The 26,454-nt window shown below is 39.6% G+C and overlaps 1 protein-coding gene and 1 non-coding gene across 2 annotated transcripts; both read left to right on the top strand.

Moving 5' to 3' along the window:
* The first annotated feature begins 62 nt into the window (after positions 1-62).
* Positions 63-26,037, top strand: LOC577986 (ATP-dependent RNA helicase HAS1). The gene is made up of 15 exons (XM_030994455.1): positions 63-212; positions 2,704-2,781; positions 3,487-3,603; positions 5,749-5,853; positions 6,936-7,052; positions 8,124-8,274; positions 11,341-11,441; positions 12,053-12,252; positions 13,734-13,848; positions 14,807-14,946; positions 15,984-16,145; positions 18,513-18,665; positions 21,339-21,509; positions 22,615-22,792; positions 25,322-26,037. The coding sequence occupies exons 1-15, from the start codon at positions 209-211 to the stop codon at positions 25,462-25,464; spliced, it is 1,935 nt and encodes a 644-aa protein (XP_030850315.1). The 5' UTR covers positions 63-208; the 3' UTR covers positions 25,465-26,037.
* On the top strand, positions 4,314-4,388 carry LOC115928364. Its single transcript, XR_004066038.1, has one exon. It is a non-coding gene; the product is annotated as a small nucleolar RNA SNORD34 (small nucleolar RNA).
* Positions 26,038-26,454: the final 417 nt, after the last annotated feature.

Genomic DNA, 26,454 nt, shown 5'->3' with positions numbered 1-26,454 from the left:
TAAACGAAAACGTTCAATTTAATTACCCCTTTATTTTTCGTTTATTGGAATAGTCCATTTAGGAGCTAGTAGTACATATCGAGCACATGTGGCAAATGCGGTGTGATTGCTGCAAGTAAGAGGCAATACTTCATAGAGTCTAGTATTAATTGATTCTGTTGCTTTAAGACTGAAGTATTCAGGAGAACTGAAGCTTCGCTTCTAAGAAATGGGTGAGAATTGTTCTTACTATACTTCGAAATCATCATTTGATGATGTAAAACTTCTTGTTTTTGGCTTTTTACCACTGTGTAGTCCCGTGTGTTATAATTTATGTTTCTTATGAGTGATGAGTGTGAGTGTGATGAAATTGAGAATAAGAATAAGATTAAGAGTCTAGTCTGCATCTGTGTTTGAGACTGATGGTAGGCACGGTGAAAAGTGATGAATATTATAAAAAGCATATGAAGGAATATTTGTACTATGAATAGTCTAGCCTCTAGATCTAGACTCTAGTGCAGTGTAGACTAATGCAGTAGGGCCTAGGGGCGCTGGTCAGAAAATGAGGATCGTGCATATCGCTCGCGGACAAAATGCGTCCTAAAAGTAAAACATAGTCTAAGGATTGTACGCATTTTCGCTAACTTTTTCTTCAGTGTTCTGCAAGTTTTGGGTTCCTGATCCGCGCATTGGCAAAGGAAAAACGGACTCTGCCTAATAAAATACCCCCATCACCGTCTACTTTTATGGGTTGTCTGTCTTTCTGATGATTTAGCGCTCATAACCTCAAAGTCTCTGCGTTAACAAAGACAATCCGCGTTCGTGCGGACAATCCGTATTCTCGGACCAGCCCCTACTTGGCAGTGCTCATTCCATTGAAATTTAAATGATTTAGTATCAAAAATAAGGTATAGACTGATGTATCGCGATTCGCGATCGCATGCATTGAGGAATGAAAACTGTTTAGATAGAGAGGTCGACTCTTAGACTCACATGTCAAACAGTCATAATTTTTAAAAATGAAAACTATGGCTGCGACGGGTAGTCGAATGCTCGAGTACCCGCACGGTTGACAACTACTCGGGTACGATTTCTCGTACCCGAATATTCGGCCGCAAAAAAAAAAAATGTCAAGGCCCACGCTTACCCGTGCCAGGGAGAGCGGCGGCCGCTGGCATGGTACCGTCGGTAAAAATGTTTCCCAACTCAAGCACTGTCAAACTCACCTTTCAGAAACTGGGACCAAATGTCCAGATTTCTGTTTGGACTCGGAGGAAAATGGATTATTCTGCCATCTTTGGTTTTTAAAACAGCATTGTTTACTGTTATTATTCTTATTAAATCGGCGCCTTCAACTACAACTATAAGTGAAATTGCATGCGTTTTCGGCGAGGGACCTGGGAAACTGCCGAGCGGTATGGTAGTGGCAAAAAAATCCAAAAAATCCAAAAAATCCAAAAATCCAAAAATTCAAAAGAATTCAAAAATATTCCAAAAAAAATTTAAAAATTTAAAAAAAATTATAAAAAAAACATGGCGTTCGAATATTCAAGTATTCGCTTGTGAGCCTGGGAGTGTACTTGGGTACCTCATTACACTGTTGTGCACAGCCTTAATGAAAACAGCCAATGTTCAAGTTTCAACTGACAAATTTGTGGCCAAGTAGGCTTCAGCATTTTGGTTTTTAAAAATGTTATTAATTGTAAAAAACCATGTCCATGATAGTAGTAACTCATTAAACATGTCCAAAATGCCGTAGCCCCTTCACATTTCCTTTGTGAACTGTATAGCAGCATTAGCAGCATTAGCAGCATTTTGTGTATTAAAAATTGATTAGACAACCTCTATTGATTCACAGCATTTCAAACATCACTGGTACAGAACTCAACTGTTCACTAAAAATCAGTACTTTAGTGACAATTGATGACATCTAAATAGCAGTAAAATACAACCTTTTCAACTTACTGATGTTAGAAAAAATTCTTAGACCATTCAAATCCTGAGTCTGCTGTCAAACTTTCCAACCAGCCACTTCGTATTCATTGTGTGCATTAGTGTGCAGTTGTGTGCAATGTTTGTTGATGCCTCTCGGCACGTATACAGTGCTAGAGGTCAATACGCATTCACATTGACTACTATCATGACTATGCTTTGCTGGAGTCGTAGGCCTGACATGACAACAATTAAAGGAATCGGTACAACAACAACTACATCATGTACTAGTACTAGATTAAGAAGAGTTTGTCTTGTACCTTAATTTGTTCAACACAAGTTTTTAGTTATTACCTTGGTCACTGCAAGACTCTTCAAAATTCATCCCAAATCGGGATTTGAATGTAAAGAATCTACCAACAACTACAATCAGTTCAACAACTGTTAAGGATGATGGAAACCTTCCAACAAACAGTTTACCGTCATTCCTGTTACAGTTAACCTGTTTATTCAAAATCACTGTGCACATTTATTAAACACTGTACGGACTTGAATCTCCATGCAAACTTGATAATGATATACACTGTAGAAAAGTCTGTCCATATTGAGCAGTGTAGCACACACAAAATGACCTTTGTTCAGTTCGATTTTGTTTCTATAATTATAAAGATGCGTTTCCTCATTCCCTGTACAACTACTTAATATGCTCAATTAAAAAAACTGTACGTTTTGTTGCATCCCATCGATGACAAAGATAATTATTTATTTATTTTCCTGTCCTATCTTCCACAGATTCCCAGCTCTCTCGTTCAGTGACCGCTCCCAATAGTGCGAAAAAGAAGAAGAATATCAAGAAGAAATCTCTTGCAGGTAATAATCTAGGCTTTGTAAATTGCAATTGAGGACTCTCCACTTGTCAATAAAATCCTTTGTGAATGTATGTGTTAGATAGATATTGTTATGAAAGACTTGCTCAATTAACCAACACAAAACTGCTTCCTCTGTCAATTCATTTAAGAGATTGTTTAAACAAAGTTGTAATTTGTGAATGGCTCAGCCGAATATACACTACGTGCATGTTCTGTAATATTACCATGATTTATTCACATAAATTGCAACTTAATCAATATTTCCTATAGGCATTACAGTTGAACTTGTTTAATGATATATGTTTATTTTCCAAACAATTATTCGTTTGTGCCACGTCTATTACTGCTGTGTCATATCAGTTATCTTTCTAAATGTACTATTGAATTTTATTTGAACTGTTTCTGCATAAACGTTATGCTATTTTATGTAAATATGTTCATGTTTATTCAGTGCCCCATGGAAGACCACTACTTATTGATGAATGGGCTACCCTGACAAAAGATTAGAAATATATAAATTAATAAATAAAAACTGTATGTGCAAGCTCTGAAATATGAAAATTATTGTGTGTTGTTTTTTTCTTAACCTCATGTTTGGGATTGTGGAAGTGGCCAAGTGACCTTGCCTTGTAAATGTGCACACAATGGACGTGAACAATCATAAATGTAAATTTTCTTTTTCTTTTTTAAATAAATGCCATTGCAGTAGCAGAAGAGGAGGCACTGCCCATTTCAATGGACAACCATACAGAAGCAAGTATGACACCTGGTAGCAAGAAGAAGAGGAAACAGAAGAAGCAGCAACAAGTACCAGAAGTATCAGGTACAGTCAGGGAAAAAATACACGGGGGCTCAGGGCGAAATAGCCCCAGAAATGCCCAAAAGAGCCCCCCAAAGTCTTAAAAGAGCTCCCAAATTTTGCATAGAGTTCAATGCAAAACAAATTAAAGAGTGTTATTTTCATGCAAGCAAGCTTGAAAAGTAGCCCCTGACATTTTTTAAGTTATTTTTCCCCTGGGTATAGTGCACAGCTGTATGTGCAAGATTACGTGGTGCATTATTAAAGAGCATCGGGTGTATTTTCTCTTTTAACTATACCATGTAATATTTAAAATAGAAACACGGGACGATTGAATGACTAGAATTACCACCTTCTATTAATTGATGTGAGGTTCATGCATTTCTTTCCATAAAGATATGAATATTTATATCAAATGATACGTTGTTTCCCTCTAACTTATATTGACCTGCTGAATGAACTCTAGATACATTTTACTTTTTTTATTCCTCAGCCCACTGAAGTTTGTGCGAGAGGCATTATGTTTTGGGGTTGTCAGTCCTGCTTTCTAGTTATGGATCGTGTAGACACAATTAACTCTGAGGTTCACCAGTGTATAGTTACCACGACTGTTTACCCGACTTGTACATGTAGTTTAAGTGTTTTCATGAAACATATTTGATATACCTCGATGGAGGGCTATCCCTATTTCAAAAGTTCAGACTTGTACTGGTAATGAACGATCATCTGGATTGCCTGTCGGTAATGAATTATCATCCTACCTACATTGTTTGATTGAAGAATGAGAATAAGCATGATTCTGAGACAGGAATCTTTCAACTCGATATTGCTCTAACTTGGTTCTGGTTTCCTGTGATCCCTTTCAGGACAAGAATTACTAAGGGCTAATTTGATCAGCTTTTCTACTTCAAAATGGCATTGCAACAGTGCCACAGTGTCCCTCCCCCCCCCCCACATACACACTTTTTTCAAGTAATCCAAAAGTGCTCCTTTCACTTAGATAAGTGCCCCTTTTGTATGCCTCCGTCCACCAAAGGTGGTGCCAGGGCATTATGTATTTCGGGTCGTCCGTACGTACATCGGTCCACCCGTACGTACATCAGTCCACCCGTACGTACATCGGTCCACCCGTTTGTACATCGGTCCACCCATTCGTACATCGGTCCACCCGTTCGTACATCGGTCCACCCGTACGTACATCGGTCCACCCGTTCGTACATCCGTCCACCCGTTCGTACATCCGTCCACCCGTTCGTACATCGGTCCACCCGTTCCGCTTTCTTGTTATTGTGATATCTCAAGGACCAAGGGCAGAGACATATAGGAAGACGCAGTCGCATTTGTTTTGTGTATTCGATTTTACTGTTTGAATGATGCAGTTTTTAGATGTATACCATTTCATATTTTCAATCAATCAATAAATCAATTTTTATACTGTCTCTTATAGGATGTGGTTGTAATAATAAAAATGATAATAGTGTAAACTTATAGGGTGGTCTTCTCGAAAGCGGACTAACTAGTCCATGGTTTAATCCGCTAAGTATGGAATGCCAATCGTCCTTATAAATATATTTTTGAATAATTTGATATGTCCCTAAATTAGCATGATAACATAATTATATCATAGTTTTATTGTTGTTTATTGGTTATGTTATTAGATTTTATTTTGATTTAGTGACAGATTAAATTATTCAAAAACGTGTTCATATGGACACTTGGCATTCCATACTTAGTCGGCGGATTAAACCATGGATTAAAGTTAGTCCGCTTTCGAGAATACCACCCATAGAACGCACACACCGTCCAGGGACGCTTATGGGGCTAGCTCAGCAACAGTTCTCTTTAATAAATGTACAAGTAAAGTCAATGTTTATTTGACAATAGAGTTATACTATGAGAGAATTACACCTCAGTCAGTAGAGCGTCCGCCTCACAACCAAGAGATCGTGGGTTCGAACCCCGGCCGCGTCATACCAAAAGACGTTAAAAGACGGGAGTTGCTGCTACCTTGTTTGGCGTTCAACCATAAGGGATAGAGCAACGTTGATCTGGCACTGCTCAGTGGCTGCCGGGCTCACGATCAATTTGGCAAAAAGAATTTCCATTTTCGGCTTAACTTAATAAAATTTGGAGTGGACTTTAAAGATTATTATTATTTTTATTTCTTAGATAATGAACCCTCAGCAATAGAAGAGACAGATCCCTCTCAAGAAAGCAAGAAACCCAAGAAGAAGAAAATGAAACGGAAAGCTGAGAGTGATGACCAATCACCAGGTGAGATAGTTAGAGTGTTTTTTTGAAAGATATTTGATTTGTCATTGACTACCCATCTTAGCCCTAAAAAGAATTGCACTTCAAATCAAGAAGTGCCTCAAAAAAGTAAAAACCTTTGAGTGACCGGTTTTACCATGTTTTCCCCAATAGACTGTAGTGTTATGAAAACCGTTTGACAAACGTTTTTCAAAATTTGTAATTCCAATCATAAATATCTTGATAATCAGACAGGCGATCGGCTTGTAAAAGTCATGGGGTTCCTGACTGACCTGAAGGTTTATAATTATCATTGCAGCATGAGCTAAATCCAGGATTTTGTTTCAGAATCTGAGAAAGTTACCGGATCCCTTTAATGCCATTTTCATAATGTAATCAAATTAAATGCATAGGTCTCTGTCAAGTGCCTCGTTACTAATTATTTCATTCACATGTTACAAATAATTGTATTTCAATAGTCAGAATGCTAATCAATTGTTGCTAGGTAGGACAAACATACATGCAATTTGCATTCTGTCTATTGAAATACATTTATTGGTGAATTCAACAGGTGAATGGAGATCTATAACATGGACTTAACAGAGATTTGTGCATTTAATTTGAATAGATTACGAAAATGGCCTATAGATTTTTTTTAATCAGCAGCTATTAAAGTGACATTGCACCTAACTGTAGTGATACTGTGCAGTGACAGTTTTGACATGTTTTCAATCCTATGATTTTGTGTTTTGTTTTTGTTGGTGTTGTTTTGGGGGGACTTTTTTTTTAACCCAGATTTGAAAGAAGTATTGATAGGTAAGCAAGTTAGGAAACAGAAAGCTCAGCCTGTACATCAACTTGCTTCTATTTGGTATACCAGTCTTAGAAAAGAGATATCATTAAAGCTCTTTTGAATTGTTAGACCTAAAAATTCAAAATTTCGCATTTTCGCTTTAATTTATCATGGATGGATTTCCCACTTTTGGGGGAACAAAAGGAAAATTATGATTACAAGCAAGAGTTAACTGATTTGAAATAGTGTATGTGAAAGTGTCTTGTTCATCTGTTCAACATGTCTTTATGTGGAATGCTCTCTTTTCAATCAGACAAAAAGGTACCTCGAACTGAGGAATCTGAGGAGCAAAATCCAGAAAGTGAGAAAGAAAACCAAGAGGGGCAAGATAGAGATTCAGAAGAAGTCAATGCAGAAGAAGAAACAGACTGTAAGTATAAGTAACAGTAAGGCTCTTAGGAAAAGCTAATAAACCCCCAATATACATAAGGGGCAAGGTCAAAAGTGAAAAGTTGCAAAATGCGATGCTCATATTCGGCTGTGCATTCTTCCTCCTTTGAAGAGTGCAGGACTGCTATGTGGTGCACATGACAATACCATTGCATTTTGCAACTTTTCACTTTTGAACTGCCCTTTATTCTGACGTACTGCTCATTCCATGGCTGCAAAGTCACAACAGATATGGTTTCATTTTAAAGAGGAATAAACAAAAGGATACTAAACAAAGCGATAATCTTTCCATGACGAGAGAGATATAATCAGTCAAACTTTTTTGAGGAGTTTATATTAGGTGGGAAGATATTGAATATATAAGCCAGGAAAGTATTTCACATGTTTCATATTGAGGAAATGTTGTTCCTTCCTGGATCGAAAAAAGGCATTATTTTGTAAATTGCAAACTTGAAGAACAGCTCTGAACGAAAACTATTCAAGCATTTTGTCTTGCACTTATCCGAATAAGTGCAAAATTTGCTCTTTCTTTGACAAATGTAAGGTAATCGCAAGATGAGTAGCATCAGTATGTCTTAGTACAAAGTTTTTTTTGTTTTTTTTTTAAAGCCCCACTGCACTACTTATAGCTACTTGCGCCCTCTTATAGCAAACAATGCCTAATCGGTGACCGCTGGTCCCCCATGATCCCCTTTTTCTTATGTTAATTGAGAGCTGATTTGTTAAGATAACCACCGGTCACTGACCACGCTGGGAGGTCTAATCCCTCCTGGCCAAACAAGTGCAGACGGGCTTTAATATATGTATCAACAGAAGCAACCTTTTGTAAATCTTTTCTAAACTTTGCTATGAAAGTCAAGAATTAGATTCTTAGATGTAGAATTTGATCATCCGTAGTTGAATTAGTTAGATCGTACACAAATGATGACCAAACACAAAAAGTTGTTGTCACCCTGTTTTACTTTTTGTGTTGGGAAATTACACTGAAAAACAGTTGACCACAAGTCCACAACCTACACTTAATCTTGCCTCATTTCCATCCTGTTCCCAGTGGCAGTTACCGAGGAGATCTTATCAGACTCGAGCTTTGCCTCGTTAGCGGACAGAGTTTCTGAGCAGACGTTGAAGGGCGTGGCTGATATGGGCTTTACCCAGATGACAGAGATCCAACATAAAGCTATACCGCACATGCTGGAGGGCAAGTGAGTATGAGTGGTGGGGGTGGTGGTGGTGGTGGTGATGATGATGATGATGGTGGTGGTGGTGATGGTGGTGAGGATGAGGATGATGGTGGTGGTGGGGGGGTGGTGGTGGTGGTGGTGGTGGGGATGATGAGGGTGACGATGATGGAGGTCAAGTGAGTATGAGTGATGATGATGATGGTGGAAGTAATGATATCAAATAGGCTTGAGTCGGTACGGTCGATCACACCGGGACCCGACCGTTGCCGTCGGGTCCCGGTTTCGTTTTTGAGAACCGACGCTCCGAAAAAAATAATGAAACATGTAAGAAATTGCAGTTTTGCACACCACTAAAATCATTCCACCATAAAACTTGAGTATTTAATTGTTACCAATCATATTCTAGCTCATCCTGAATCAATCCGAACTGCTGATATAAATATGGGTTGCAAAGCAGTTCGACCCATGGGGTTGTTGTTGCCAGCTGCTAGCTAGCTACTATACTGGCCGGGTCTCTCGGCAGGATAATTAAACCAGGTTGAAAGAAACATTAATGTTTGAATAATAAAACGGCCTTCTAAAAAGTATTTCTTTGCAACATACCGATCGAATAATTTTTAAAAGACAAAATATATATTTTTTCTTTGATTTTGAACACCGCATGCTTCTTTTGAAAGCTGAAAATTACTTAGTAATCACAAGAAGTTTCGATACGGATAGCTGTTGCAAGGCAAGTTCAGACTAGTCTCGGAAAAATGCGCAGTGTTCCTCGTCGTTAGCTGTAATGCGTGCCAGAACGAACCCAAACAAAGACGTGATCGTAACGAGAAAAAATCATTAAAAACTACGAGAGCACAATTGGAAAGACAACTACTCAAAATTATCGTAAGCAGATACATATCTTGGAGGAAGAATACAATAGTTGTCCAAGAAAAGCCACAGAAACAGTGATATTTAAGGAGTTACTATAGGTACAATCATTATCGGAATGGGCCTTCTGCTCTGAATTACACGTGTTTAAATTGAACACGAGGCTAGATCGAAAACAAATACCGCCCTCTACGGTAAAAGCAGTATAACAAAGTATTCGAGTATTTGCAGAAGGCCCCTTGCGATAAAAATGTACCTAGTTATTCCTCGATTATCACATTTTCTGTGGCATTTCTTGGGCGATTATTGAATTCTTTGTCCAAGTAATGTATCTGATTATGGTAATTTGGAGCAGTAGTTCTCTTTCCAATTGTGCTCTCGTAGTTTTGAATGATTTTTTGTTACGATCAAGTATATTTGTTTTGGTTCGGTCTGGCACGCATTACAGCTAAGAGGTGCACTGCGCATTTTTCCGTGACTAGTCTGAACTTGCCTTGCAACAGCTGTCCGTATCGAAACTTCTTGTTGTGATTACCAAGTATTTTTCAGCTTTTAAAAAAAAGCATGCGATGTTTAAAATAAGAGATAAATATTTCTTTGTCTTTAACAAATTATTTGATCGGTATGTTGTAAAGAAGAATTTTTTAGAAAGCCATTTTATTATTCTAACATTCATATTCTTTGACCCGATTTGTTCAACCTGCATGAATCAAAATGGCGGCTCGAATGTTGTCTTTATATTTTTGCTCGAGTTTTTTTATTTTTAGAGGCACGATAATGCCACTAAACATCGCCAATCATGGATGAAAAATAATGTCAAATGGAAGAATATACCAGTCTGTGCCGAGGTATGCATGTGTTGATTTATTTGACTGATAAAAAAGGTCACTTTTAAGGGACATACTGATGGTATGCGCTTTTTATAGAGGCAAGTGACAGATCCTGCGAGCTGATTTCGGGACACCGGGTCCCGATCGGTGCAAGGCCGTCGGGACCCGGTTTATGAAAATCCCGACATGACTCAGGCCTAATATCAAATGATGGTCAATCTGTTAACAGAAGTAGAGTTAAACTGTAGTGATGGGGCATGGAGGTATGGGGATCAAGGCAATGTTGATGAAAGTGATGAGGATGACGACTATGATGACGGGGAGGATGAGGAGGATGACGACAATGATGAGGGGGAGGAGGATGACTACGATAATGATGAGCATTGCGGTGCTGCTGGCAATGATGATAGTTTTAACCCTTACTGTACTGGGCTATTTTAAGCACCTTTTGACTGGGGGGGGGGGCCTGGGAGGCCCCCCCCCCTATGATTTCGGCCGTCGGATGTCCGACGAACACGAAAATTTGCATTTTTGTAGATATTTACGTAACGAACAAGATGATGTAATTAGTTTTTTGCGAATATGCAAATTTTTGTCGTTATAGCCTAATTAATTATGCAAAATGCTAATTTTATGCATTTTACAGAAAACGTGTCAAACTTCACTTTTTGAACATTGAAACTCATTATTCATATGAAACTTCTTTTCTAACACAAAATATTTATTTGGATGTAATTAATAATGATAATTTATGCAAATTTGATGCGATTTTCAAATATTTATTTTCTTATGTATTTTATTGTTTTTTTATTTCTTATTATGTCTATTGTTTTTATTCCTATGTATTCTTTTGTTCTGGAATACATCAAGTTACTTTTAGAAACATATAAAAGCAATTCGATATCAATTCATATCACCCACTTAATAAGGAATACATCTAAACCTGTATTCACATTTCTGCTTGTACATGAATATATGCAATTATAGCATATTTTTGATGACATGCGCATACTAATTGTTATGTAACACCTCACAGGTATATCCGATTGCGACGAAAATGGTATCAAAACGTGCGTAAGACTTGAGGGAAAAAAGTCATGAAACGACAATTCAAAAAAAATTTCTCCGAAAATGTCGAGGGGGGGGCCTCCCAGGCCCCCCCCCCCCCCAGTACAGTAAGGGTTAAAGTTAAATCATTGTTGGAGCAGAAGTGAGGATGAAGATGACAATGATGATGATATTTGTGAAATGGTGATGGGGGTGGTTATGTAATGGTCATTACCAACAAATTGATAACAGTCGGTCAATTACGATAGTGTACATTTTTTCCCAATTTTATCACAGGTTGTTAAAGCTAATTCTTGTGTTTTTCTTCCTGTTGTTTCAGAGACATTCTGGCTGCAGCCAAGACTGGAAGTGGAAAGACATTGGCCTTCCTCATTCCTGCAATAGAGCTCATGAACAAGCTCAAATTCATGCCGAGAAATGGTAAGTTGGTGGCAGGTCTTTCTCCCATCAAGAAGACAATGTCAAAATGTTAAAAGGCTTGTTCAGATATGCCGCCATTTTCCTTACGTGTTAATGAACTGCAACTGCACGCAATGAAAGGACTTTCACATATTTACCATAGCTGTCTTTGGTAATGCCTAGGTCAAATATACACCGGGCCCCCTTCCGATTTTCCCTACCCAGCGGCTTACCATGGATTTTGGAGACCGTATGGAATCCTTCTGAATTTCATTTCTACGGCATGTGTGGTCACATATTCTGCAGTGCCTGGTGAAAATTGGTCGAGTGAAAATGCAAGGCGCATGTAAGGGTGCCGGCCAGTAAGCTTACAGGCTCCGTCAGATAAACAGACAAACAAACAAAATACGCCTGTTCTTCCATGGGGTCCGGAATCATCATTGAGATGATCATACATGTATCTCAGCCAATACTTAACATATTCAATTGGTTTTCAACATTTGGACATTATTTTTGATGCTCTTTCGGAAAATGAAGAAAAAATTGAGAAATTCTAAAAATAGATTTTTATGACGTCACAGCTTCGGTACTCTATGGCATTGTTTACATTTAGCCAATAATTACTTCTACAGGCACTGGGGTACTGATCATCTCACCGACCCGCGAGCTCTCGATGCAGACCTATGGTGTCCTCAAAGAGCTCCTGGAGCACCATTACCACACCTTTGGTCTCATCATGGGCGGGACTGACCGCAGCACCGAGGCTAAGAAGATGGCCAAGGGAATCAACATCATCGTAGCCACACCGGGCAGACTGCTTGACCACATGCAGGTAATGGTCAAGACTTCTGACCGTCAACAACGTCAAATGTCATGTTTTATGACACTCTCAGTTGTGATTTCTTTTGGAATAATTGGAAATAACGATATTAATACCAGTGTCTTATATAGTCCAGTCAAGTGATTGAGCCACTTAAAGATGAAGACCAGTTATGGTCATGCGATTGCACATTGAAAGAAATGTGGAATCGATCAGAAAAGGTTGATCATCTAGCATGTAAGTATTGGTGTGTACTGGAGTCATCAAAATGATAAGAAATTTGGCTCAGTCTTGGTAAAGTTACAAGCACTGTACGCAGAAAGATGTATATGGGACTATGCACACATGCACGACACGTGCGTTATATCTATCAGGTCAGATAGATATAATAATTTACCAAATATATCAATTAGTAGACGGTTTCTCTGCAAAATTTGTATGATCACGTATTAGTCAAAACATATTCTTTCACATGATTGGTAATAAGAGCTTCCATTTCATTTTTTGAGAGGGGGGCGTTTCCAAAACTGGTCTTTACCTTTAATTAAGACACCTCTAAATAGCTATCGTCAAATGATGCAAGTGAGGATTTAACACTTAAATTCTTACAAACTGAAGAAACAAACACTTTAGCATGCCCAAATCTTTTTTTTTTTTTGAGTGGCTCAGATTTGCAGATTTGCGCCACAAAACACTTGAGTCATGACATTGATTCTTTAAGCTACGGTCACAAAGGTTCGCATGAACGATGCATTGGTACGAATCTCCCTGTCTTTCCATGGTCTGAAAATCGTTCGTACAGCATTCGTAGCAGTTCGTAATGGCATTTGTGACCGAGGCTTTAGGAAAGCTTAAATGTTACATGCCGTGAAGAATAGCCATTGCTTGTAGTTCATGAATGTTTCATATCAATGTTTCCGATATGACGGTCATTCTTCTCTTAGTTTCAAATCTATAATTAGAGGCAGACATGCCATTTTATGTGGACTACTTCTACTAACTGTGCTGATGCTACTTTTTGAAGTATTCTGTTTCGCTATATCCATTAAAGGCATCGTTAAACCATTTTAAATCTGAGATGCACGGCTTAACGTTTTATCAGTGTCGTGATATGGTGTAATATTGAAGCCCTAAAAAAAATTGCGCTTCAAAATGATCAAGAAGTGCCTTAAAAAAGTAAAAATCTTTGAGTGACCGGTTTTACCATACTCGTTCCCCCCAATAGACTGTAGTGTTATGAAAACCGTTAGGAAAACGCAAAATCTGGTTTCGATTTCCAATCATAAATATCTTGATAATCACACAGGCGATCGGCTTGTAAAAGTCATGGGGTTCCTGACTGACCTAAAGGTTTATAATTATCATTGCAGCATGAGCTAAATCCAGGATTTTGTTTCAGAATCTGAGACAAAATTACCGGATCCCTTTAAAAATGCTACTGCCATGACATAGGCTACTGATGAAGTCATTTTGCATTTCCACCCTACTCCTAGAATACACCACAGTTCATGTACAAGAACCTCCAGTGCCTGATCATCGATGAAGCTGATAGGATTCTCGAGGTTGGATTTGAAGAAGAGATGAAACAAATCATCAAGCTGCTACCAAGTAAGTCATTTGCCGAACCCACCATGGCCCAGTGGTATTGTATAAATTTATGACCAGTTTCTGTCATAGCCTGTTACAATACGTAATACAATATGTCAGACATGCTGTAGTATCACCAGGGAGACAAAGGCAATGATGATGCATTGTGCATATGTATGGAAGTGTACAATTCTATTATGAACGTGTGCTAAGCTGGGGGAAATTACATACCATTGTCTATTCTAGAATATTAGTTTAGTCTGACATGTCTGACATAGCAACTTATATGTTGCTATTGTTTGTGGTATTGTAACAGGTGGTCAACTTTGGCAAAGTTACCTGCTACTTTCTCAAGTTAGCTCATTGATGACTGATTGATGAAGTCACAAGGGGAATGAGATCTGGAGGTTTTGGGGGTGGAGCTTAGCAAGTTTGAAAAACAAATATTTCAAAAAATATTTAAAAATCTATGAAGCAAATTCAGAAGTTTACATATCAAAATATGAGATGTATGCAGGACTGCGCTCCAACATGTATTTTTCCCCAACGTCCGCACCCGGTGACTTTAGCTCACGCACGCCTGCTATTCTCCACTCCTGACGACGGATAGTCAACCTGTTCGAAACGTCGAGCCACTCCAGCCACTCATCCTCTTCAAGCCCTATAGTTCTCCTTAGAACTATAAGCAAAGAAAGATAACCAACAGTCTTTTTCAAGACTATACCAAACAGTCCTTTTCAGGACTACAAACCCTCAAGAAAGATTAGCGAGAGTCCTTTTCAGGACTCAATCCTCCCTCTCTCTCGCATGGTGCACCCGCAAGCCTATTGTATAGGAATACACTTGTATTTCGATGTCATGGGCCCTTTAATGATGATAATAATGTCGTCTCCGTCCTCATCGTTGTTGTTGTTGCTGATGTTTTTCTTGTTTGAACGACCTGATTTGACCTTTTATTGTAAATTTAATGTTTTAACAGAGAGGAGGCAGACGGGCCTATTCTCTGCCACTCAGACCCGTAAGACGGAGGATCTAGCCAGGATATCACTCAGGAAGGAACCAGTCTATGTTGGAGTGGATGATCATAAAGAATCAGCTACGGTCGATGGATTAGAACAGGTACTGGATATGTTAAATATTGTTATCATAAATCTGTAAAAACATCTGCTATGTTCAGTCGACTACAAAAGTTGAGGGAGATGCTCATGTTTCAAGCATAAACCATAAATTACCTGCTTCAGTCAACGAATTAGAACGGTCAAGTATTACAAACGTGAATCATTAAGTAGCACTACAGTCGATGGATCATTATAGGCAACACTGAAATCAAACGTTACAATCGGAAGCCTACTATTGTCCACAGAAAAGATCGAATACTGCAAGTGTCAAATTTTTCAAGCATAATGTGACGTGTCTGCTAAAGTCGATAGATTCGAATAGATAAAGGAATGTCAGATATCATAAAGCGTCTGCGATCGTTTACGGATTAGAAAAGGTGATGGAAAATGTGAAATTTTACAAAAATGAGTGCCTGCTATGATTCATGGATCAGAATGGGTAAGAGAAACATCAAATATTACAAGCATGGGTCATACAGAGAGGTCAACCAGTACAATTAAATCGTATTTAGTACGATAATACGATATCACCTCTTGAAATACCCCCCCCCCCAAAAAAAAAAAATATATATATATATATATATATATATATATATACAAGTAAACCCCTGCAACTCCCCCAAAAAACTTTAATTTACAATTTTTTCATTAAATTTTAATGAAAGAGCAAACATTTTACTTGACCATACTTACCAGTAAAACATTTTTCTGAAATTTTACAGGCCCGGGGCAGACGGCCAGTGGTAGTGTCGTTTTCTCGTGAAAATCTGATTTTTCTCTCCAAAATCTGTTTTTTTTTTTTAGGATACTCAGTCTGTTTTTTTGTGTCAAGAGCTTGGCATCTCTGGTCATAGATCGTGTGCTGAGATCAACCAACTGTATTACAACCAATGTCTAATATTGCATGTATTTATACACAATTTCTAATTAATGATGTTGAAATTCTTTCTTTCAATATTTTTCTTTCGTACGCTGTACGTGCAAACTATCTCACGTTATTTACTTCTTGTTTTCTACCTTTTGCTACCCGACCACTAGGGCTACGTGGTGTGTCCGTCGGAGAAGCGTTTCTTACTCCTCTTCACGTTCCTCAAGAAGAATCGAAACAAGAAGGTGATGGTCTTCTTCTCCTCCTGCATGTCCGTCAAGTTCCACAGCGAGCTACTCAACTACATAGATCTCCCAGTCAACTCCATCCATGTAAGCTATCCCTTGAGAAAAGTTATACTAGTATACAAATGCTGCATGCGCATGAGTTCATTATACGATCTATATGCATTCGAGTTGAAGCTGTGTGTATCCATCGCACAAAGCAGTTAGGCTGAGCGCGATAGATGCACATGGCCTCAACGAGGGTGGATAGATAGTGTAATGAACGAATGAAAACATGCATCATTTGATTTATACCAGGAAACTCCTAGATCCTTGTCATTTGATGTAAAAAGAATTCATTCAAGATTGTTTCGTGAGAGTATGGCTGACAAATGAGCTTGTTTTCCTGGTTAATGGTTCTAAGCAACAGGAGCCTGCGTATATGCATGCCCATAGAGATCCTATATATAGGATCTCTATGTGCGCATATCATGCCTCCTCATATGCGGGCTGCGTGCACTATAAAAAAACGTTGGATAGTACTGGAAACTATTGCACGCTTTTTCATGAAAAAAAATGTTTAAATGATGTCATTGGTGGATACGCCTGTTTACAGCAGCTTCCCGATGAAAGGAAATTAATTTTCAAATGAAAGATTCTAAAACAGTTCTCCTTGATTTCTTTTCTAGCCAGAGGCAGTTTGTTTGTTTGATTCACCTGATTGCAAAAAGAGCATGTGTATGCAATCAGATAAATCAGGGGACCAATGGCTTTAAGTCCTCCCCAAGGGACTTGGTATTGCATAAAAGAAGATTACTGCCTAACCAAAGGGCACTAGCGCATCGACTTGGTTTCGAACCCGGGACTTCCAGGTTGCAAGACCACAGCTCTACCACTGAGCCTCCACGCCTATTACTTATGTCTAGGGTTTTTATTGAAGCCCATCTGCACTAGTTTGGCCAGGGGGATTAAACCTCCCTGCAAGGCTACTGACAGGTGGTTATCTCATCAAATCAGCTCTCAATTAAAGGTAAAGACCAGTATTGGAAACGCCCCAATTTCAAAAAATGAAATGGAAGCTCTCATTACCAATCATGTGAAAGAATATGTTTTGACTAATACATGATGATAAAAAATTTGCCGGGAAACCGCCTACTAATTCATATATTTGGTAAATTTGTTTCTCTCATGGACTGTGAGAGATATAGGGTAGTCCCATATACATCTTTCTGCGTATAGTGCTTGTAACTTTACGAAGAATGGGCCAAATTTCTTATCATTTTGATGATTCCAGAACCTTGCAGATGCTAGATGCTAGATGATCAACCTTTTCTGATCGATTCCACAACGTTTCTTTCACAATGCAATCGCATGACCATAACTGGTCTTTACCTTTAACATAAGAAAAAGGGGATCATGGGGACCAACAGGCACCGATTAGGCTTTGACTGCTATATAGAGGGCGCAAGTAGCTACAAGTAGTGCAGTGGGGCTTTAACCCTTACTGTACTGGGGGGGGGGCCTGGGAGGCCCCCCCCTCGACATTTTCGGAGATCGCGCCGCAACCGCTCGGAATTTCGAATTGTCGTTTCATGACTTTTTTCCTTCAAGTCTTACGCACATTTTGATACCATTTTCGTCGAAATCGGATATACCTGTAAGGTGTTACATAACAATTAGTATGCGCATGTCATCAAAAAAGTGCCATAATTGCATATATTCATGTACAAGCAGAAATGTGAAGATATGAATTGATATCAAATTGCTTTTATATGTTTCTCAAAGTAACTTGATGTATTTCAGAACAAAAGAATACATTAGAAATAAAACAATAGATATAATAACAAATAAAAACAATGAAATACAGTAAAGTTGAAAATCGCATCAAATTTGCATAAATTATCATTATTAATTACATCAAATAACTATTTTGTGTTAGAAAAGAAGTTTCATATGAATAATGAGTTTCAACATAACAAAAGTGGAGTCTGACAATTTTTGTAATGATTCTAGTTCCCTGTATATTTCCAGATTAGGTATTCATGAATGCGTAATTTGCGTATTCATAATTTATGCAAATTAACCTATGCATTTTCAAATATCATAAAAATAATGAAACCTAATGAATTTGAGATGAAGGAAACATTTATTCAATACATTTTCACGATTCTTCACAAGTCTATGGACAAATATGTAGAGTTTTCTGTAAAATGCATAAAATTAGCATTTTGCATAATTAACTAGGCTATAACGACAAAAATTTGCATATTAGGAAAAAACTAATTATACCATCTTGTTCCTTACGTAAATATCTACAAACATGCAAATTTTCGCGTTCATCGGACATTCGACGGCCGAGATCATAGGGGGGGGCCTCCCAGGCCCCCCCCCCCAGTCAGAGAGTGCTCGAAATAGCCCAGTACAGTAAGGGTTAAGATAATATTTCTTCAAATATTTCCTTGTCTTCCTTACCAGGGCAAGCAGAAGCAGAGCAAGCGTACCCAGACCTTCTTCAAGTTCTGTAATGCTCAGACCGGGATCCTACTGTGCACTGACGTGGCTGCCAGGGGTCTGGACATCCCGGCCGTTGATTGGATCGTTCAGTACGACCCTTCTGATGACCCTAAGGTCAGTAGGGTCGTGAAGTCTTTCATTCAACCTGGACATTCAATTGACTCAGTGCCAATTTAGATAATTTTATTGATTTTTTTTTTTTGAACAGATCTGAGTTTAAAGATAAACTCCAATTCTGGTAAAAAAAAGAAAATTAATTCTCACAGAATGAAACGAAACTTACACTGAATGTTCAAGATTACAAATAAATGACATGTGCCAAACAATTTTGGAAGAAAATGTATAATGGCTGAGTAATGGGCATAGAAAGATTAGGAAATCAAGGTAGTACAAGCCCCGACACTCAGGCGCGCCGGAAGCAGTTTGGGATTGGGGGGGCAAACATTCCAGGGGGCTCACCTTCCGAGGGCAGTGACGTAATGAGAAAAAACGTTCGGAAGGGGGGGGGCAGACGAAAAATCTGCATCACCACCAGTCTTACACGTTACATGCAGGTCCCGCGGAACGTTTTTCAAAGTGAAGTATTAACGATCAGGTAGAGCGTAAATTGGCGTGGGGTCCAGCCTCGGCAGGGTGTCAAGGGGCTGAGCCCCCGGAAGCTCAGGGATTTTAGGTATTTAATTACGGTTAGATGAGCATCCAGGGGCCTCTTTAAGGCCATTGACGTGTTCCAGAGGGGGGGGGGAGCCCCCAGAAGCTCAGAGGTTTTAATATTTAACTACGGTCAGATGAGCAACCAGGGGCCGCCCTAGGGCACTTGGTGGGGTCCAGGGGGCAGGGCCCCCGGAAGCTCAGGGGTTTTAGGTATTGAATAATGGTCAGATGAGCATCCAGGGGCCCGCCTTATAGGGCCCTTGGTGGGGTCCAGGGGGCAGAGCCCCCGGAAGCTCAGGGGTTTTAGGTATTTAACTACGGTCAGATGAGCAACCAGGGGCCGCCCTAGGGCACTTGGTGGGGTCCAGGGGGCAGGGCCCCCGGAAGCTCAGGGGTTTTAGGTATTGAATAATGGTCAGATGAGCATCCAGGGGCCCGCCTTATAGGGCCCTTGGTGGGGTCCAGGGGGCAGAGCCCCCGGAAGCTCAGGGGTTTTAGGTATTTAATAATGGTCAGATGAGCATCCAGGGGCCCGCCTTATAGGGCCCTTGGTGGGGTCCAGGGGGCAGAGCCCCCGGAAGCTCAGGGGTTTTAGGTATTTAATTACGGTCAGATGAGCATCCAGGGGCCCGCCTTAGAGCCCTTGGTGGGGTCCAGGGGGCAGAGCCCCCGGAAGCTCAGGGGTTTTAGGTATTTAATTACGGTCAGATGAGCATCCAGGGGCCCGCCTTAGGGCCCTTGGTGGGGTCCGGGGGCGGAGCACCCGTAAGCTCTGGGGTTTTAGGCATTTAATTACGGTCAGATGAGCATTTTTTATGCCTTATTTGTGACATTGGCAGGTCACTTATTTTTTCTCTCCGTCTTTCTTTCTTTTTCTCTTTAACATACTTTTTCAAAAAGTGAGGGGGGAGGGGCTCGAGCCCAGCCACTTTGCAGACCATGTCATAAAGGCTTCTAAATAAGCGTATTTTTCGCCCGACTGTAATTTGGGAATTTCTTATTTTCCAACAAACGCATAAAAAGGTATGACTTTAAAAAAAATGGAGAAAAAATACCGGAAAATCATGTCATAACAGCAACATGTGTAAATCACTGGTATCGTATAGATATACCCCCCCCCCCCATCAGTACGCCAGCGTTCAGGGGCTCATGTCTTCTCACCCCTATAACAAAACCAAAAAAACAGACACGTTTTCCCATTCTCGCACAATATGTCCACGATATGCGCGTATCGCTATTATAAACCGTATAGGTAGCATGCGCAATGTTTATAAAAAATTTAATTCCTGTGAACTTTCCTTTTCTTTGAATGGAATGGTATATGTGCTTTAATTCAGGTTTTTATTATTGTTATGTTCTTTTTGGTTAAATATACAAACCATGTTTATTCCTTTACTGCTTTTTTTTTTTTTTTTTGGAGGGGGGGGGGGGGGCGTTTTGGGGGGGCAAAAATGCGTTTTGCCCCCCCACTTTTTTGACTGGGGGGGCAACTGCCCCCCCTGCCCCCCCACTTCCGGCGCCTATGCCGACACTGTGTGTTGTCCCATATATATAGCTTTCTGTGTACAGTGCTTGTTACTCTACCAAGACTCGGCCAAATTTATTATGATTTTGATGACTCCAGAACCTTGCAGTGCACGCCAATACTTACATGCTACATGATCAACTGTTTCTGATCCATTCCACACCTTTTCTTTCACAATGCAATCGCATTACCAGAACTGGAGTTTATCTTTAAAATAGGTTTTGTAATGGAATGATTTGTTATGGTCAATGAGATCTATGTTGTGCTCAATTTAATTGTTTTAATCAGCAGTCTGGAGTAGTAAACAGACAGGATTGGTTTCGTTGTACGGCTGAATATTTAAATAATTGCACGAGGCTAAAAGACTGTATCTACTCTAATCATAAAATAAAGATATTATTTCATTTCTTAATTGGTTGGAATTACCACTTCATCACTAAGGATTTTATCATCTGTTCAGTAAAATACAAGATAAGTAATATGAAAGACTGAATGTGAAAAATAAAGAGAGGGGATAGAAAACGTTGAATATTAAAGTAGAACATTACGGTATCTTTTAAATCTCAGTATGAAGGTGATTAATGTAACATTCATTTATTCCTCTGCAGGAGTACATTCACAGAGTTGGGCGTACAGCTCGAGGGTTAAAGGGCAAAGGCCATGCCCTCCTGATCCTGCGACCCGAAGAGCTTGGCTTTGTGCGTTACCTGAAGCATGCCAAGGTACCCCTGAATGAGTTTGACTTCAGCTGGAGCAAAGTCTCTGATATCCATTCTCAGGTGAGATATTGGGTAACGCTGTAGAGGGGAGGAGTGGAGAGAAAGATGGGAGGGGGGATGGAGAGAGAGAGATGGGGAGAGAGGGAGTGAGAGAGAGAGTGAGAGAGAGAGTGAGAGAGAGGTAGAGTCAGAAAGACAGACAAATAGATAGGAAGGGAAGGGGCAAAGACGAAATATGTTTAGAAAAGTAGAACATGATCTTGCAATTAGCAAACTGAAGAGAGAGAGAGACAGACAGACAGACAGACAGACAGACAAAGAGACTGACAGAGAGAGAGAGAGAGAGACAGACGGACAGACAGACAAAGAGACTGACAGAGAGAGAGAGAGAGACAGACAGACAGACAGAGAGACTGACAAAGATAGAGACAGACAGACAGACAGACAGACAGACAAAGAGACTGACAGAGAGAGAGAGAGACAGAGAGAGACAGACAAAGAGACTGACAGAGAGAGAAAGACAGACAGACAGACAGACAGAGAGACTGACAGAGAGAGAGAGAGAGAGAGAGAGACAGACAGACAGACAGACAAAGAGACTGACAGAGAGAGAGAGAAGAGATTTTAAGAGACAGAGTCAGAGAGACAGACAAACAGATAGAAAGTGGAGGGGGCCCCTCCAAAGACAAAATATGTTTAGAAAAGTAGAACATGATCTTGCAGTTAGCAAACAAAGAGAGAGAAAGAAAGAGAGAGGGGAGGGGATGTAATCAGGATTGATTGAATAGCATCATGACATATAGCTGTCTAAACTAAAAGCCGAACCAAATCAATTGTCAACATAAATGATTCAGATTTGTTAATGCTTTATGTATAGCATTACATGTGTATAGATATATATATGTATGGAAATGAACTTGAATGTACACAGAAAGATGTATATGGGACTACACAAATAGTGTTGGGCCTACTTCCCTTGATTTCCTTATCTTTTTATGCTCATTACTCGGCCATTATAACATTTTCTACCAAAATTGTATGGTAAATGACATTTATTTGTAATCTTGAACATTCAGTGTAAGTTTCGTTGGATTCTGTGAGAATTCATTTCCTTTTTTTTACCAGAACTCAAGTGAACCTTGACCTTTTCCTCTTTCTTTCTTAGTTGGAGAAGCTGATTGAGAAGAACTACTTCCTCCACCGGTCAGCCCAGGAGGCGTACAAGGGCTACGTCCGATCCTACGACGCCCACAGCCTCAAGAACATCTACGACGTCAATACCTTGGACCTGCAGAAGGTCGCCAAGTCCTTTGGCTTCAAGGTCCCGCCCAGCGTTGACCTCTGTATCCTTTTTTTCATTGACCTTTGACCTCTATAGGCCCATTCATTTACTAGAGAAGAAGTATGATTTAAACTAGAACAGGCTTGATAATTACCTGATTCAAATTGGTTTCCCAATTTTTTTTTAATTTTTATCCTTTTTTTTTCTCTTCCCAACTTTAGCCCTATTTCCCTGATTGTCCCCTCATTTTCCCCTAGTTTTCCCAATTTTCTTGCCGTACTCAAAAGGGGGAATGTTAGATGCCATTTTTCTTCCTTGAATCCTTTTTTTTTTTACTCAAGGAGGGGGTGGTAGAGGGGGAGAAAAAAAATTACCAACAATGAAAAACCTAAGACATGTTCATCACTACGTTTGACTACATAAATATGTGGCATCGCAATTTGGTCCAATTATAAAGATTTCTAGTCATATTTGAAATTTGAGAAGACTTCAAGAGCAATCTTGATCAGTGGACATTGCCACTATCATATCCTTCCTCATTGGAATTTTTTTTTAGATTGAAAAGTTTGCAAATCATTTTCATCAGAACTCAACTTTCTCTTTGATCTGCTTAAGCGTGGTTGTCTTTCTTGCGCCTGAAAGGAAGAAAACATTATGCTATAGCAGCTACATTCCTATTTTCACAACCATAAGACTGTGCTCTCTACTCTCTATATCTGTAGTGGTTCTTCCATGCGGCTCGCATGGCTAAAACCAGACGCAAAGTACTTGAACTTCTTAGCGGTTAACAAATCCATTCTAGCCATTTCCTCATCCTGGTATAGTGAACCAGACACACTCTTGTTATTAGAGCTACCCTGGAAATTTGTCTGATAATTTGAATGTGAAGATTTTGGGGCACTGACTGAAGAGGAAACAAAAGTGCTCAACATACTTTCAAGCTAAGAATGTTCTTGTCTGCCAATGATTTTTTTGTATAGGCTCTTGAATGTGTACTGCTCTTGTATGGTCAATAATATGCATTAGTTTCGCATGTTTCACATTAGTTTCATTTACAAATGAGTAATGGTGTGTTATAGACTGAACCAGAGTTTGCTCAGGTTGAAATCCTTTGGTAAAGCACTTAACGTGAAATAAGGGTGTGCTAATATTTGCACCGACGACTAATGCTCCATCTTTTCTTTGTTGAAGGCAAAGGTTAGGGTTAAAGGTAAAGACCAGTTTGGGAAATGCCCCCCTCTCAAAAAATGAAATGGAAGCTCTTATTACCAATCATGTGAAAGAATATGTTTTGACTAATACTTGATGGTACAAATTTTGCTTGGAAACCGCTTACTAATTGGTATATTTGGTAAATTATTATATCTATCTGGACCAGATAGATATCGCGTACATGTCGCGTAGTCCCGTATACATCTTTCTCTGTACAGTGCTTGTAACCTTACCAAGACTGGGCCAAATTTCTTATCGTTTTGATGATTCCAGAATCTTGCAGTACACACCAATACTTATATGCTAGATGATCAACCTTTTCTGATCGATTCCACAACGTTTCTTTCACAATGCAATTGCATGACCAGAACTGGTCTTTACCTTAAAGATTGCGATTGGGTTTTAGGCTATGTGTAGGCTTAGGGTTTGCATCATTGTTAGTGTTAGGGTTAAGGTAGATAATTAGTTGTGTAGGAATATGACTGCAGACAAAAATGTCACTAGATCATAGAGCTAGGACTAGAGTGCTCAGTAATGTACAGAATCGCAATTGAATCCATTGACCAGGGTAATAATACTTTGTATTAAGCCCTTAAATCGGACATGTTGTAGCTGGTAAAGCACTGTTTCAGAAATAGGTATTGGTAACATTAGAGTAAGGACCATAATAGACCTATGTTAAAGGAATTATACTTGTCCTGTGATGAAGATCTAGAGGTGTCGTGGTCGAGTGGATATGTCACCGGACTGTGGATCACAAGGTTCGCGGTTCAAGTCCTGCCGCGGCACTAATGTCCTTTGGCAAGACATTAATCTACATTTGGCACACTTGACCCAGGTGAGGTAAATGGGTACCTGGTAGGATAATTCCTTGAAATGCACTGTGCGCTGATAACGGCTGCCGGAGCTAAAGCTAGGGTAATAATTTCCAAAGCTCTTTGGAAGCCCATAGAGACATTATATAATGTGATATGATAATAAATAATAATATTGGGTTCTTGTATAGCGCTCATGTCTGTCAGACTTGACACTCCTGGCGCTCCTGATTATTACCCTGGCTTTAGCACGGCTGCCATTACAGCCCTCTAGCATTTCAAGGAATTAATTCCTGCCAGGTACCCATTTACATCACCTGGGTTGAGTGTGGCAACTGTAGATCAATGTCTTGCCAAAGGACATTAGCGCCGCGGCGGGACTCGAACCGCGGACTTTGTGATTGACAGTCCGGTGACATATCCACTCGACCACGACCACGACCACGACACCTCATTATATGTGCTATACAAGAACCAAATATTATTATATTATTATTATTATTAGATCTACCAGCGAAAATGTCCAGTATATTATCATCCTTGACCCCCTTTCTCTCTCTCAGTGGTCTACGGGAGCAAGAAGCAGCAGCGAGACGCCAAGAAGAAGTTCAGCTACGCAGAGCTCAACCAGAAGATGGCACACAAGACCAAGATCTACAAACACGTCACAGGAAAGACCAGAGACAGGAGACAGTTCTCAAGATAACACCTAGAAGATACCAGGGTAGCCTTTCACGAAACCGTCATAAGTGCAAATTCACCGACATCCCATTGAAACGCGTGTTAAACTTGATACACGCATTTCAATGGGATGTTGGTGAACTTGTACTTATGAAGGTTTCGTGAGACGCTGCCCAGACCAAGATCCACAATCTTATACAGGGATGCCAGTTTTCAGGCACAAGCCTGAATTCAGGCCCTGGCGAGTTATATCAGGCCATAGTTCAGGCTTTTTGTGTAAAAAATAGCTCATTCTAGGTGATTTTCAGGCCCTCTGATCATTTCTAACTGGCATCCCTGCTTATAGTAGGCAAGAATAAGGATAAGAGACAGTTCAAAGATGACAGCTAGAACTTGTTTTCCCATTTTGACCAAGATGTTCAGACATATCTCAGGCAAATGAAAAAAGACCGATCTTAATATTAAAAACTGAAAGATGACCTAAAAGACCTAGAACTACAAATATTCATGTACAGTCAAACCTGTCTACGGCGACCGCCCAAGGGAAACACAAAACGTGTGCTTTGTAGACAGGTTCCTTTAGTACATGTTTTAATGAGAAATCGTTTTCAAGGGAAACAAAGCATGTTCTTGTTGAAGACAGGTGGTCTTTGTAGACAGGTGGTCACTAAAGCAGGTTTGACTGTATCACGGGATAGAACGAGGAGGCAGGAGATGGTTGTTTTACAGCTGGAACATGTCCTGCTAGACCAAGGTGTGGGGATACCTCCGACAAAGAATATCGTAGAGACACTTTCTCAAGATAATAATGGATAGACCAAGATTTACAAACATATCCCAGGCAGTCACAAAAAGATTGTTCTTAAGATGACAGCTTGTTGGAGATGTCTTGTAAGACCAAGTTCTAATGATATTCTAGGCAGTCACAAAGAGATTGTTCTTACGATAACAGCTTTTTGGAGATGTCTTGTAAGACCAAATTCTAATGGTATTCTAGACAAGAACAAAGAGACAA

This window comes from Strongylocentrotus purpuratus, unplaced genomic scaffold, assembly GCF_000002235.5.
Source record: "Strongylocentrotus purpuratus isolate Spur 01 unplaced genomic scaffold, Spur_5.0 spur5_scaffold_21, whole genome shotgun sequence".
In the NCBI taxonomy this organism is placed as follows: Eukaryota; Metazoa; Echinodermata; class Echinoidea; order Camarodonta; family Strongylocentrotidae; genus Strongylocentrotus; species Strongylocentrotus purpuratus.
Note: the sequence above shows the minus strand (reverse complement) of the source record. Positions and strands in the feature narration are given on the sequence as shown.

What these genes read in the sequence shown, in the direction of transcription:
- LOC577986 (XM_030994455.1), top strand. An exon ending in CAAATTCATGCCGAGAAATG is followed by an intron (nt 11,442 to 12,052) that starts GTAAGTTGGTGG and finishes TTACTTCTACAG; the next exon opens with GCACTGGGGTACTGATCATC. An exon ending in CGGTCGATGGATTAGAACAG is followed by an intron (nt 14,947 to 15,983) that starts GTACTGGATATG and finishes CCCGACCACTAG; the next exon opens with GGCTACGTGGTGTGTCCGTC.